This window comes from Photinus pyralis, unplaced genomic scaffold, assembly GCF_008802855.1.
Source record: "Photinus pyralis isolate 1611_PpyrPB1 unplaced genomic scaffold, Ppyr1.3 Ppyr1.4_LG3a, whole genome shotgun sequence".
NCBI lineage: Eukaryota > Metazoa > Arthropoda > Insecta > Coleoptera > Lampyridae > Photinus > Photinus pyralis.
Window position 1 is genome coordinate 2,899,248 of NW_022170509.1, and position 15,966 is coordinate 2,915,213.

The window sequence follows — 15,966 nt, forward strand, 5'->3', positions numbered from 1 at the left end:
GTATCTTGCAGGTGTACAGTGCGTAGTGCGTGTCAAAAGGCTTCTCACAGTTCTCCTCGTTGGTTGTCTTTGGGCACAGGTCAACAATGTATCGATTTTGAGCAAGTGCTTCCTGATCGCATTCCTATTAATCAGATGACTACCGTCCGTCTTACAATACGTACTTTACCTGAACTTCCTTACGGTGCTAAATATAAATGTGTGTTCGGTTCGGCCGAGCCCATCGATGCTGTAGTGACAGACTTTGGTTTATCATGTGTGACGCCAGATATTTTAAGTAGGCCACAAATTTTAGGGAAGCAAGATCACGTGTTAGTACCTCTTAGTGTTCGTTCTTCGGAAACCAATAAGGACTTTGTCTCGCGAAATTTTGCCTATTATGACTGTTCACAACATTCCACTTGCATGGATTGCGTAAAATCGCAATGGGCGTGTAATTGGTGTATATACGAGAACAGGTGTACACATAATACGTCGACGTGCCAACGGACTATTATCAGTGGAGAAAATGTAAGTACTCGTACTCGTGATAATGTGTAATTACTGTATTTGTTTAGAATCCCATGCATTTATCAAATCACGGAGTCGACTCGTGTCCAAGATTTCGAAAGAGAGATATTATTTTTATTCCTAATAACGTTCCGAAAGAAATGGTATTCGAAGTGGAAAATTTACCACATCCGCAACCGGGACATACAGGGTTTCAGTGCATTGTCAATTTCGAAGATGCCAATATGCTTGTGCCGGCACGAGTAGATTCCAATAATAAATATATCGTCTGCGATCGAACTACGGTAATTAAATTTGTACATGTTAAATTTGTTTAATTTCTCTCGTTGCAGTACACCTACAAAATGAAGACTGGGGAATATAAAGCGAATGTACGTGTAATATGGAATCGTAATCATCACGTTGATTCGATGAGTGTTATATTGTATAGATGTGATATTCTTGGTTCACATCGTGAACATCCAGATTGTTCACTTTGTGTTACCCGAAATTCTAAGTATCAATGTACTTGGTGTGGAAATACGTGTAATTATAATGAGACCTGCCAGCATGTTTCACATACCGAGTGTCCAAAGCCTCGAATAGATGTGGTAAGTTTTTGTGTCACCCTGTTCCGATAATCTTTTCTATAAAAAGAGAAACTTCTTTGTGTCGGTCGCTTGGATTCTGGAATGGAAGCTAAGAACTGACATACAGGGTGTACAACAAGCTGATCTGATTATTACAAATAAATTTCTGAAAATTTGTACAAGTGTTATGTCATATGTAACAATTGGTGTTCAGGAATTCATCTCAAATTTGGCAGTTTTGAAAATGTGAAAACTTAATTCTTTTAAATGGATATGGATATAGCTGTTCTTCAACTCCACCAGTGGTGGAGTATTGTACTCATGTTTGAATTTTGTATTCACGTAATGCGAAGCATATCACAATTGCAATTATTTACAAATAGATTATATAAAAACATAACATACTGTAAACAAAGGCGCCCCTTTTTCAAATTACATCCCTATATATTTTCAATGAAGAGTTTTTGTGGAAAGTGGAACGAAACGAAAATTCTGCAACCATTGCCACATTTGACACTTCAGCCTGCGTTTGTTTTTTGATGGTTCTATTTATGCCTCTTCCACTTTTAAAAAGCCGATACACTTAAATACCGAATGTTAAAGAACCAAGACCAAAATAAAGAAACGATACAACAAAATGCAGAGTGTCATACAGCTTTAAGGACATCAGGGCAGCACATTATGTAATGTAGCCAGTTTGTTTTTAAAATGCTCAAATGCCTAGGACCATTGAGTAATAAATATGGGAAGAGGCGCAACTATATGACGCTTTATCTCGCCACCGCATCCTGTTGTGATCTAGGCGGCATAACTGGTAAAATCCCGACGAGATTTTCAGTACAGCGGCTGCAACTGCAACGGTGAGGTTGTTTGCAATTCGTAATATGAGGCGACGGCTCGCGTGAGTCGTGCGCTTCTTTATCAATTGCAATTCAAGCTGGAAAAGGAAACCAATACAAACATTGTTTCTGTTTCGTGCTGATACAGTAAAGAATTGCGGAAATATTAATTTGGCTTTTAACTTTTAAATGACATGAATATAAAATTTTATTTTTTCTCTCGTTTTTTCTCCGATGTTTGTTCCCTTCAATTATGTAGAATTTAGCTTCTGATAAGTAACAATTTACCTATAAGTCACAAAATTGTGACACATATTCGTGTATCAGCGCGAATACTATCTAAAATCGTTGCTAAAATATTTTCAAGTTTAAGGAAAGCGTAAGGATAAATCAAATATTCATGCTGCACAATTAGTAAATTTGCTATGAAATAGTCCAGTCAAATTAGTTTCATAAGTAGCCTAAACTGGATGTCATTTCACTCAACGAAAAACCAAGTGTATTCTATGTAAAAAAAATCCGAAAATCATAGAGCCCCTGGGCGGAAACTCCCGGAACATACCTATTGCTATAATAGCCGGCACTTTTACACAAAAAAATGCCCTAAATTAGAATTAGTAACTAGCTGATTTTTGGTGAGGTGAGAATATGATAAGGTAAATATTTTCTGAAAGTTCCCCTTACTTCTCCCGCTTGCTTCACCCGGTAAAGCGATAGAAAGAGCATAAAAGTGACGAGAAAGTAATGAAATCGCTATTGTGCTCCATTTTACTATATCTTTAACTTCAATCAGATTTTTGTCTTTTTGTGGACTTTTTGGCATATTCTGTAAAGGTAGGTTGGATGTTTTTCTAGTAAAGCCTTATAGGTTTCAAATGCTTCTGGTGCTAAAGCGTCACTTGAAGATAGTATTTTAACAGCTCCTCGAACGTCGCCATCTGAAACCTTTGATTCAACTCGACGAGATAGGGACGAATTGTTCTTGGTTGTTTTCGATTGATAAGGTAAATTTCCATTAATGTTTGCCTTGACCAACCTCGAAAGGGAACGGTTTTTTGACTTGATTGGAATACAGAGACAGGAATATGTAAAATTAAGGGGACCAAGAGGATATATCATTTTTTGATACACAATTGTCAATTGATCGAGAAAATTTGGAGACTGCTGACAATCTCGCTGTTTTTGGAATCCACTTATTTATTTTCTGGCAAGTGATCCTCCATCCTCGGTCTCATTCGTTTTTGACGTCGCGTCGCTTTACCGATATCTTTATGGCATTTTGCGATATGAATATTCAGTTCTCTTGTTGTAGAAAAGGGTTGATCAAAACTAAAAGAACTTTTGTAACTCTGAGAATGATCGCTGTGTTCGTGTGGCACTTTCTTGGTGGCATGAAATCCAGAAGGGTCTTTGGATGGGTATTTTCTAATTTCCTTGTCTGTTAAACCTACACACGACGATCAAGATCATTTATTTGAAAGAGCTGTTTGTTGTTTTGCTTCTTGAAAGGACAGGAGTAATTTTCTTCCATAATATTTTTACCAGAGTGGTTTCGAATCCTGCAAGATACAATAGATTACGACAATGTTATTGGGCGGTCTACTTTATTTGTTTGTGTATTTGTTCTTCTTCACTTGGAGAATAAGGAGGATTGTTTAGAGCGAAAGAGGGCCTTCGACTTCTGAAGGTTCGTATCCGCTTTGGGGTAGTTAATTTCTGCTTCCAAAAAACCTCTTTATTTTTTATTTCATTACATAGAAGTGTATGAAAATAATCGACAAAGAAAAAACATTTACTGTCTGAAAGGTTTTCAATGGACAATAAAAGCCATTCTGCTACCGTGGAATAAATTGAAAAAGGAGGAAGTGAAGTATTTACTAACCAACTTCACTAATCAAGACCCTCTTGAAAATTTTTTTTTCGTCGTGAGGAATCACTGGCTACAATCCAAATCCCACAATCTGTCAATTTAGAATAAGTATGGAAAGGAATATTTCAATAAGATTGCAATCAAATTTAGGTAATTCCAATTGTGAAATTGATGATTCGGAACACTTGGACTTAGATGTAAATATACCAGGGGCAAATAACGAATCAAATAGTGAGATGTCTGGAAATATCAGCTTTTTAAGGCAAGTTTCGGAGTTGAATAAAAATTCAAACATTGAAAATAGCGAGAAAGTAATACAAAACAAGGAAAATATTGATCCCATTCCCGAAAAACCAACCCTTGAATTGTCCTCTAACATTTATGTAGCGGGATATTTAGCCCATACGCTTTTAAAACATCATGATTGTGAAATTTGTAAACCAATTATTTTAAAATCAGACAGTGCTATTATTAATAAAAGTGAAATATTTTTGCTTCATAAGGACTACGGTGGTGACAAATCTATTAATTTCTTGAAAAGACCTACAGACGAATTTACGAAGCTAATTCAAGATATTTTTGCATTATTTTCCACAGCCTTTGAAAAACAAAAACATTTATTTGGTGTGCGATATACTCGTATAAAAACTTATTGTGAGGAAGGTTTAAGACACAAATTGGGCATGAGCGCGAATCATTTTGAGTACGTGTTGAATAATGCCATCAAAATGCTTATTCACCACAATATCCGTAAAGAAACGGCTAGTTACAAATCTTCCCACCAAAAAAGAAGAAAAGTATCAATTTTAACGAACAAATGAATTTACCTTATTTAGTGATTTAAATTAGCTAATTGTTACATGGTGTGAATTTAAATTTTATTTTTTGTCTGTTTGTTTCCTTAAAATTAAATTTAGCTTCTGGTCAGTCAACAATTTATAATTTTGACTTATTCCTATCAGCGCGAATACTATCTAAAATCGTTGCTAAAATTAAATCCGCACCCCCAAATATTAATTATTTGATGTCTCAGCAGCCTGCACAGTTATAATGGACAAAGACATTTAAAAGCATCAAATATCAGTCAACTCATCTATTGCTCTGCCCCCAGCCCCATTATATCTGCCTTTGATTTGGATTTAAAGATTTAAACGTTAATTGAGGATCAAGAAGTTCCCAAAATGGACAAAAGAAATTGTTTTTCAATAATCTAGTCCTAGGTAAATACCCATTCCCTTATGGTGTCACATAAATACAATATTATTACGGTAAGTTAAGTAGGTTGATATAATAAATAGGAATTAAATGAATGAAGTCTCTAAAATGCTAAGGAAGTGCACAATGAACACACAATATCTATTTTTAATTTTATCAGATACAAAATAATGTGTAGTTACGGATGACGTATTGCGTGGCAGCACTCACTCATTCCGTAGTTTGTGGACGGAGGGGTGTATAAAAACGTTTAGAGCGAGAATGAAGTGAGATATCGCTATGGAACGACAATTTACATTGCGGTTGCGCCTCTTCCCTAATCCTTCACTCAACGCTAGGACAAATTCTCGTTCATTTTAATAATCATACAATTTCAAAGAAGATTTTGAAACTGAAATTTTGGTCGATAAATAATTTAACGACGCAAGATTTTCAGTGATGTGTTGTCTATCTTTTCTTATATATTTTATTTATGTTTGCAGATTAAGCCTTTGAGTGGGCCAATTGAGGGAGGTACCCTTGTAACAATAGAAGGAAGTAATTTAGGTTTAAAGAAGGAAGACGTAATGGGTAAAATCCAAATAGGAGATGTTCCATGTGAACTTGTCAATTATGAAGTGTCTGTAAAAATTCAATGTATATCTGGATCGTCTCCCATGGAAACTATTGCGCCCGTTATTGTCGGAAACGAAGCTGGATTCACGAAGTCGTCGGTTGAATTTAGTTACAAGAATATACGACTTACGGGAGTTTACCCACCAATTGGTCCCCAATCTGGAGGCACACAGTTAGCGATAAGTGGACAGTATCTTAATATAGGGTCTGAGATTACAGCGTATTTGGACAGTTACGTTTGCCAAGTGAATTTAACACAAGCATCAAGTAGTCGACTAACATGCATCACTTCTAAAGCCTCAAAACCCATAAACATTGAAAAATTAACACTTTCTATCGACGGAGCTAACCGCACTTTAGAAGGCAATCCGTTTAATTACACCCAAGATCCGACAATAATGGAAGTAAAACCTTTGAAAAGTTTTGTATCTGGTGGTCGTATGATATTTGTGCACGGGTCTAATTTGGATAGCATACAAAAACCGGAAATGGAGGTCTATTATTACAATGAACCGGTACCCGTAAATAAAACAGTCTGCACAGTATTAAGTTCCACACAAATGGAGTGTCCAAGTCCTGCAGTGAATCGTCAATTTCTCATAGCGAGTACTCGCGTTAGTAGATCTGTTACTGGCCGAAAGCATTCACTCGTCAAGATATCAGAAGCGCAGCTCAGTCTCAAATTCGGTTTCATTATGGACAACGTGGTCGCTGTGAGAGATCTGGAAAAGCACTTTTCCAATTTGCGTTCCCAATTATTATATGTCGAAGACCCCAAGTTTTTCGAATTTCCAAATTTGATTAAGTCCTATAAAGGTGACACGCTGGTAATCGAGGGAGAAAATTTAAATGTAGCAAGTGACGAGGCAGATGTGATAGTTACAATTGGTACCAAGCCGTGCAACGTCACCAGTTTAGCGCTTATTCAATTGGTTTGCTCTCCCCCGGAGCAGCAACCAGCTGATACTGATGAAAATGGGGTTAAGGTAGGTGCAATTCAACTGAATTTGTGAAGCCAAGTTCTGTACATTAAGTCGTCAGAAATGAAGCAATAGAAAGCATACACTTTTCTTTATTTCTTTGCCATCAAAATCAAATTTTATGAAGATTAACAAACTATAATTCCCCAATTTAATAGTTTATTAAATTGGGAATTGTAGTTTTTAACCTTTTTGATCAGGCGTCACTACTATTTTCCTAAATATACTTTTTTGAATTTTACAATAAAGGGTTGTAAAGGGGAGATCCAGATTATAGCGGAAAATGTTTTCATATGAAATGGTCACACAGACACCTCACGACAGTTGCCTAAATCTTGGGGGAGGCGGCGACGCCAGGCATATGTCCAAGTTTCAAGTATTGTATCAGGTATTGAATAGTAAACACCTCAGTTCGTCCGTTTTCGTAGAACATTAAGAAAACCAAAATGCGGGAGATGAAGATCATTCCTTGACTTGTTTCCGTATCGACATTGAAGTACATATATTTAAAGCTACATGCATGCAACATTTCATCCTTTCTTTGAGGTCGTATTTTAAGTTAAGTTCCCGTACTATATGGACTCTCAAAAAAATGGGCGGAGCAACAAATTCCACAATGTAATAAAATTTGGTAGTGGGGGCAAAGAGTAACCATAATAAGAGATTCAATGGCATAGAGAATAGTGTTGCATATGTATTGTGTGTTGCCTAACAAATTTTACTGTTCTTTCTCAATTTTATTGGCGTACGCTACGCCTAAGGGGCTATTTCAAGGCAACTACTTGTTTAGAAGTTTATAAATATCATTGCAGAAATCCCAGAGTTGCCAAATGTTTAGTGTTTGCTTGTACTTATTTAGGTATCTATTATTCCTTGAAATGTATGATGTTTAGAGATATGTTATTCCATTCTACGCTTATGGCACAATTTATAAGGAAGGAACGCTTGTGGGTTTGATTCATAGGTATGTTCTTCGTGTAACAATAAGCCGTTTTTTGAGCGGTAAATAATAGATTTTTTAGTGTGTATTGTGTATTCCCAGTAAGCGCGAGTAATAAGCTCGCTTTGATTACGTCTCTGCCCTTTGTACACACACGGACGTATGGAAAAGTCGACCGAACTAGATCGTTTAGATAGAGGAAGTAGATATTTACTTCCGACTTGCGCGGAAATAAACGAACATTTTTTAAAAAAAAAAGGCCAATAGACGTTTTATAGCATTTATTGTACAAATAATAAGATAATGAAAGATTCCCGGAAAAAATGTTGCAATCACTTTTTAATTTTTGCCGCCCAAACTATAAACAATATAATAAATCCAAAATAAACTGCCTCAATTGGATTATAGTTGTGATCGAATGGTTCAAATCAGTTAAAAATGTGAACTGTGGACCAACGCAACCCCACCTCTTTAAAAATGGCTTCTTTGCGATAACTGAAAAACTACTTGACCGATTTGGACCATATTTTTTACCAGTCGATGCGACTAATATCCCCTTTAATCCCCATTACATTTCAGTCCGATCGACCCACGCATTCCGGAGATATTTAAACGCTCCAGAAACCCTATATTTGGATTGAAAGCCAATGTTGTTTTCAAAAATGAGAACATACACTGCATTATCAATCGTTTAGATGGATGAATCACTAGCAGAGTGCGCGGTGGCTCAAGTTGAGCGGCAAATTTAAGTACATATACTTATGTGTTTTTTCCGCTACTAGCCAATGGTGATTGAAAAACATGTGTACAACGCTTAGTTGCTAGGGGACCGATGCGCGCTAGTGCTGCAGCTTAAAATGCGGATCGAGAGTATTTTTTTAATTGAATCGTTTAAATGAGAATAACGTGTAAATATTTAATTAAATTTATTCGACGGGTGCAGATTTATTAATTTATTATTTAACTGCACTATATATTTTGACTGATTATTGGATTAGACTGATGTTTTTTTCTGAGGACATAAGGATTGTTGCATTGTAATGATTGATTGTTAATGATTAAACAACTCAGCGTATGTAGGCATCTATACAAAATTAAAGCAAACAAAATTTCCTGTAAAATAATCGCTATGCTCATCATAAAATCCACTTTTATTAAATATGTTGTCTACTTTAATTTGATTGTAGTAGACGATCTAAAAAGGATGGATAATAACAAATTTAATTTACATTTTTACAATTGTACCTGTTATTGGTTATTAAATTAAATAGTAATTAGACGCCAACTAAACAGGAAAATACCAATGTAATTAACAATAGGTACTGAATCGTTGCTGATTTCTTTTATACTTAAGTAATGTTTTCTAATTATATCATGTCCACATTTTATACAGCCAATTATAAAGAAAATTAAATGTGACAACCGCGCAAATATTTTAAACCGAAATTCTATAAAGAATTCTGTAAATTTTCAATACGCGCCAATATTTAAAGAGGCGGTTAGTTCTGGCCACCTCTACGCGAGGGCCCGCTTTTGGAATCCTAGCGGGCGAGTTCTTATAGCCAACACGCGTTTATACCATTGCGCTGTATCTCTTATTATGGGTACTCTTTGGTGGGGGTTTTAAATTAACGAACTGGGTTTAGTGGGGAATTTACTGCGGCAAAAGAACTCATTACTGAAGACTTGATGGGTATTTATGCTAACATTTTTAATTATTTCGCTCTATTTGCAGACTGAGGTGAATCTTCCATTGGTTGTCGTACGCGTAGGTAAAAATATTCGATTTACGATAGGATACTTACATTACGACGTGTACAAATCATTTATTTTTCCTCCAACCGCTATAGCTATGATAATAGCGGGAATACTGCTATTTATAATATTTTTTATTGGCGTTTTAATTATATACAGACGAAAGTCGACACAAGCCGAACGAGAGTATAAACGAATACAGATTCAAATGGATACTTTAGAGAGCAATGTTAGATCTGAATGTAAGCTGGGTAAGTATTATTTGGTCGCTACATTTTGAATATTAGTGTAATATCTATGTAGCCTTTGCGGAACTACAAACAGACATGACTGATTTAACTGCAGATTTAGAGAGCTCTGGAATTCCTGCTCTCGATCACATGAGTTACATAATGAAGGTGTTTTTTCCTGGCGTAAGCGATCATCCTATATTGAATGCACCTAAGGTAATGCTTTCATTGTGCCCGATTTGTTTGTTACTCTTTATTTGTTACAGATTCGTATTAATGGTCCTAGAACTAATTATGATACGGCGATGTTGCAGTTTGAACAGTTAATTAATAGCAAACATTTTATTCTGGTTTTCATAGAGACTTTGGAGACTCAAAAGTCTTTTAATATTCGTAATAAGTAAGTGCGCCGGAAATGCAAATAACCGACAAGTTACAACAAATTTTAGGGTTAACGTTGCATCCTTATTAATGGTTGTGTTAATGGGTAAAATGGAATATGCGACAGATATTCTAAAATGTTTAATGTTACGACTTATTGATAAATCGGTTAACACTAAGCATCCTCAACTAATGTTAAGAAGGACAGAAAGTGTTGTCGAGAAAATGCTCACAAACTGGATGGCAGTATGCATGTACTCGTATCTCAAAGAATACGCGGGCTCGTCATTATTTTTATTATTCAAAGCCATTAAACATCAAATTGAGAAGGGTTTAGTTGATGCTATTACGCACGATGCGAGGTATTCTTTATCGGAAGAACGTTTACTTCGTGAACAAATTGAACATAATGTAGTTGTACGTTTCTTTTCTTTTAAATTAGTTACATTACTGATTTGCGTTGCTTTTAGACGCTCCATATCGTTCAAGAAGATCTCGACGAGAAGATCCAGTGCAAGGTTTTAGATTGTGATACGATAAGTCAGGTTAAATCAAAAATCTTAGATGCGTTGTTTAAAAATACTCCATTTTCACTTCGACCTTCGATTTATGAAGTTGATTTAGGTATTTCGAAAAATTTTTTTTGAATTGTTATTCATCGACTGTGTTACATTTTAGAATGGAGACATGGAAGGGGTGGGCATTTAACTTTGCAAGATGAAGATTTAACTACAAAAACTCTCGGAGGTTGGAAAAAGTTGAACACTTTAGCACATTATGGTGTTAAAGAAAGTGCTGTGATGTCATTAATTTCAAGGCAAAATGATAGCTTTAATAATTGCAAACAACCGTGCCATAACTGTAAGTTCATGGGTATATCTAATTCTGTTCTAAATTTAGAAACACTAACTAAACAGTTGAAAATTAATTTTATAAAAGTTTTGTAGTTTTTCAAACAGTCAAAATCGGCCGCTTATAGGTGCATCACACCCAACGACTTTAGGATTACTCCTATTTGCTAAAGTTGATTGTGAGGTATAGGGTCTATGTCTGTGAAACTCGAAAGCAAGCTTGAGTGCTGTATGTAAAGGATGTAACAGATTTTTCTTTTCTCATACTTCTGGCTAATTACATTAGGTGTGGTTCTTGTTGTGTAATTAGATTAATATGTCACGGTTGCTCGTCGGGTAATGACCCTCTTTTGGCCTCAAGGATTAGGAGTAGAGGAGAAATAATGTCTAAATTTTGAATTGGTTCTTATTTTTGCTGAAACAGAACACATTTTTTTAAATAAATGACGTTGAGGATGGAACAATCCTGTAAGGTAAATACCACATTCATTCGTAACAATCATACTTGACAAGGGCTCTGACGCTATTTTAAAATCTACAACAGGGCAAGCTATGATAAAAGCAGTTCGACAATGAGGCACAACTGCGACGCAAGTCATTGTGTATAAATACCTTGACTGTTTATGCACTAGGAGTCTTCGCTGCGCTTTTGTGGGTGTAGGGTGTAGTTGGACGCACATGGACCGACCAAAATTTAGGCGTGGCTTCTTTTTGATTTGATGTGGGAATGAAATTGACTTTCCAGGTGGGCTTTGCACATACCGGTCACGGAATAGACGCGTTGTTTTCTGCTATGGAAATTACTAAGTATCGCGTTCTTCCAGGTGTTTGCCTCGAAGGTGATTTGCTTGGGCTGTTCACGACAACTGGCGCAAGTTCGACGCCTGAGATTACCCTTGGAATCACTCACACGAACTCGATTATATTTATATCCCTTCTCTCAGTACCTACTGTAATTAAGTTCCGCTTATCTCGCTACAACAAAGCGTTTATAAGGTTGGCGAAAATCTTTTACCTGCATTTTGTCAATATGACCACGGTACCGAACAGACGTATTCAACGACTCTCCTTGCATTTATTTAATGACAATTTCAATTATCTTTTTGCGATTGTACATACGTAAAGCGTAAATAAATCGCGATTATTAATTTATATTGCTAATTCCAGTTTATTAAATCACATTACATGTACATACACAAAGCAAACATTGCAGCTTGTATCTTAAGAAATAGAATGCCAAGATTGAATATACTGGGTGTAAAAATTAAGTACGAGCTCTGGCTATTAAATAACGAGGAGTTTTAGAGAGGTAGTGGGGGAAACGAATGCAGCGTTGGCTAGCTGGAAGTGCAAAAACTCGTTTTGATTGTCGCTCCCGTTGCGTAGTTATCTCACACGACCACTTCGTTTTTCATTACGCTAACACCACTCGTGATGAAACCTGGATATTCCAATACAATGTTGAAACTAAGCGACAATCCATGCACTGGAAAACTCCTGCATCGCATAGAATGAAAAAAGCAAGGATGTCGATGTCAAAATTTAAAGCCTGTTTGAAAGTTTAGGCAACACTGCAAGAACAAGTTCGTAAAAACTGGCCGGAGTGTTGGAAAAACAAGTTGTGGATGTTGCACCAGGACAACAATGCGCTGTCTGGCCCGCTACAGGCATTGTAGTGCTCAAACCCATGCCATACTCGCCTGATCTAGCATCCTGCGACTTTTTCCTGTTTCCAAAGTCTTAAAAGGAACCTGGTTCGAGCAATCTTCGTGGCAATTTTCCCAGAAAGTATTGTGAATGCTGATGGCTAAATGTTTTATGGGAGAAAGCATAGTTCTGGGAGTATGGGATACCCTCCAGTGTATATGGTGGTTCCAATCCCATTTTTTTAAAAAACGTAGCGGTGTACCCCCAGCAAATTCTCTTTCGTCTCTCATGGTAATCTTTAGGAAAAGGTAATCGAACCTTGGGGTATCCAAACCCCAGTTACTGCCTTTTCCGTCATACTTCTTGGTAGAGGGGATGATTTTCCCAAAAACTAATGATTTGTGATGGCTAAACGTTTTATGGGTGAGAGCAAAGCTCCAGGACGTAAACGTTCCATTGCCATTTAAAAAAATAACCTAGCAGTGTACCCTCAGCAAATTATCTTTGCTCTACCACTCTCATGCGGTAATCTTTGGGAAATGGTAATTGAACCTTCATTTACTGGGGGTAGTCCATACCTCTTAGACCCCCCGGTACGGCCTTTGCCGTCATATTCCTTGGTAAAGGGGATGTGGTAATCTTCCCAAGAAGGAATGAGTTTTGATGGCTAAACGTTTTATGGATGAGAGTAGCTCTGGGGGGTATGGATACCCCCCAGTATATGCGATGGTTTCATTGTCATTTTCAAAAAAAAAAACGTAGCAGGGTACTCCCAGCAAATTTTCTGTTCCTCTAGCATTCTCATGGTAATCATTGAGAAAAGGTAATCGAGCCTTCGTTTACTGAGACCCAGACTCCCAGTACTGCCTTTTGTGCCTTATTTCTTGGTAGGAGGAGATGTGGCAATCTTTCCAAAAACGAATGAGTTCTGATGGCTACTAAACGTTTTATGGTGGACATCGTAGCACTGGGGGGTCCGTGGGGATATTCCAATACCTAATTTTTTTATGCTGTTTCTAAAATGTTCTTTGCTGTAAATATGCAGGATTTAACGTTTTGCAAAACGTCTGGAGGTTTCTTTTCAAACACACCAGTTACACTTCGCAGACATAGACTATACCTCCCAATATTTGGGAGCAGCTAGAGCTCGTTTTGGCTCACACTCATTCGGATAATTGCTTTTATACCATTATTAATCTTAACTATTAATCTTGCAGGCACAACCGGAATGTATTTTAGCAACTCTCAGTCACCGATAATAGCAACAAATGGTGATATAGAAACAGGAACAAACATGAAAATTTACCACTTAATTAAGCCAGTTGACGATCATCAATTTCCTAACAGTAAATCGACAGAGCGTACCCACAAAGCGATACCTGAAATATTTTTAACTCGACTGCTCTCTACAAAAGGAACGGTTCAGAAATTTGTAGATGATTTCTTTTTAACTATTTTAACTGTGAACGATGTCCTACCTCCGGCCGTTAAGTGGCTGTTCGATTTGTTGGATGACGCCGCTAAAAAGCACGGCATTCAAGATCCCGAGGTGGTACACGCGTGGAAATCAAACAGTCTTCCTCTTAGATTTTGGGTGAATTTTATCAAGAACCCGGATTTTATATTTGATATTAATAAAACTATGACGCTCGATTCGTGCTTATCGGTTATAGCGCAGACATTTATGGACGCCTGTTCAACAACCGAACATAGACTGGGAAAGGATTCGCCGTCGAATAAACTGTTATTTGCTAAAGTAAGGTTCGATGCAGTATCTTCAAATAATCGTATTTATTCGCAGGATATTCCCCATTATCGAGATATGGTGGTACAGTTTTATTATGATGTAGCAACTCTACCTGTGATTACCGATCAAGAAATGGGATCAGCAATGCAGCAGTTATCGGCCCAACAGGCCGATGAATTCGATACGGTGGCAGCTCTAAAGGAACTCTATATTTATGTTACTAAATATAGAGAACAGGTAATTTTTTCTTTTTGGTTGACATACCACTAGAATGCAACAACAAAGTAGCATTTATTATCTGGATATTTGCCAGGCCACACTATGAAATTTCAATGTCTAAATCACTTTTCCCTTTTTCTCCATAGTTTTTGTCTTTACGCTACGCTACAGGTTGTCTAAAATTGACCAAAGGAATTTGGTGGTTGATGATGATGTATTGGAATCATAGAGACGATAAGTCATGGGATATGTTACATTAATTTTATCTCTACTGTTGCAGCTATTGGAAGCTTTAAATAGTGATGGTAATTGTCGTCGTCTTCACTTGGCGCAAAGATTAGAAAACGTCGCGTGTACTTTGGAAGGAGAAGAAACTTCGGCTTGCTGACCAAGTTTGTCACCTGATCTCCTGCTGCCCCAACCCTTCGCGCCCAATTCCATGCGCATTGTGCACTCGCATGCATGTGCTTTATACAATAAACATTCTCCGTCGGAGTAACAACGTTTATGTCGAATGATGCCTATAAAATAAGGTTTTCTTATTAATGGAGAAGCATGTGGGTGTGCGCGTGCGTGTTATACTGTGATATGGCGCAAGATCGGGTGACTGATTGGACGCGTACTTACCCTCCAGCAGCTGCTAGTTTCCTTTTTGAGTGCCTCGCTATGCTGATGGAACGGAACTTGGACCGTGTATACGCGCAAATGGCGCACTTATATAGCACATTTTGATTTTATTCGGCTAGTTTAGTTTTTAAGTAGACACAACAAATCTTTACTCCGGTTGTATTTGGCTGACATTTGTGCGTGTCATGTGAGTTATCTTTCGCAATTAAGTATTTATTATTTTAGGCGTTTTAAGAATATGATTACCTCGCTATTTCTTATTTAATTCAAGTGTCAGTCTACTACATCTAGTTTATTGGTCTGTGCCAGAACTGTATTTATATGGAATCGTCTTCACGTTCAGTGATTTGTTCGTTACTATTTTTTATTACGTTTGACATAGGATAATGTATACTTGTATTTCAAATATTTTTTTGTACATATATAAATTGTGCATATAGATAATTATATCGGATTTATAAAAGTGTTTATATTTAAACGTACATTAATTTTTATAAACATTACGTTACACTTTTAATTTTAAGACAGCTCTTCGTAATTATGTAAATGTAAATTGCGTAACTTTATAAATTGTGACCTCTTTTATATTTTTATTTCTCGAATGTATTCAGTATGACTTACTGAATTTAATTCACAGAAAGCCTAATGGTCATAATTTAAAAGGATAACTAGGTTTTTATATTCCAAATGTCGGTGTTGCAATTTTTAAATTTTATATAGTCAAGTTTTAGGAATATTATTTTTATCGTAATTTCTTTTACTTATAATGTAACCGTTTATCGAATTTTTTACGACTACTTTGCGACAGTTTTTTGATATTTTATTTTAGTAATGTGATCGTGATTTATAGCTTTTTGTATAGTATATTGTTTATTGATATTTTTTTACTTTTTATTAAACTTATCCGCCAAATTCTTATGACTTAACTATGCTTGATTCTCTCAGTAATTACATTAATGTACTGGTCAAAT

The 15,966-nt window shown here is 36.5% G+C and overlaps 1 protein-coding gene across 1 annotated transcript in view; it reads left to right on the forward strand.

The window, feature by feature from the left end:
- Positions 1–15,966, forward strand: part of LOC116165365 (plexin-B) — a 30,500-nt gene extending 14,534 nt beyond the window's left edge. The window contains exons 4-16 of the mRNA XM_031479741.1: positions 12–510; positions 558–794; positions 843–1,100; positions 5,486–6,604; positions 9,274–9,544; positions 9,597–9,739; positions 9,790–9,923; positions 9,973–10,321; positions 10,375–10,528; positions 10,583–10,765; positions 13,620–14,158; positions 14,204–14,386; positions 14,649–15,966. Coding sequence (XP_031335601.1) covers positions 12–510; positions 558–794; positions 843–1,100; positions 5,486–6,604; positions 9,274–9,544; positions 9,597–9,739; positions 9,790–9,923; positions 9,973–10,321; positions 10,375–10,528; positions 10,583–10,765; positions 13,620–14,158; positions 14,204–14,386; positions 14,649–14,756 — 4,177 coding nt within the window. The 3' untranslated portion in view covers positions 14,757–15,966. The remainder of the gene's footprint in view (positions 1–11; positions 511–557; positions 795–842; positions 1,101–5,485; positions 6,605–9,273; positions 9,545–9,596; positions 9,740–9,789; positions 9,924–9,972; positions 10,322–10,374; positions 10,529–10,582; positions 10,766–13,619; positions 14,159–14,203; positions 14,387–14,648) is intronic.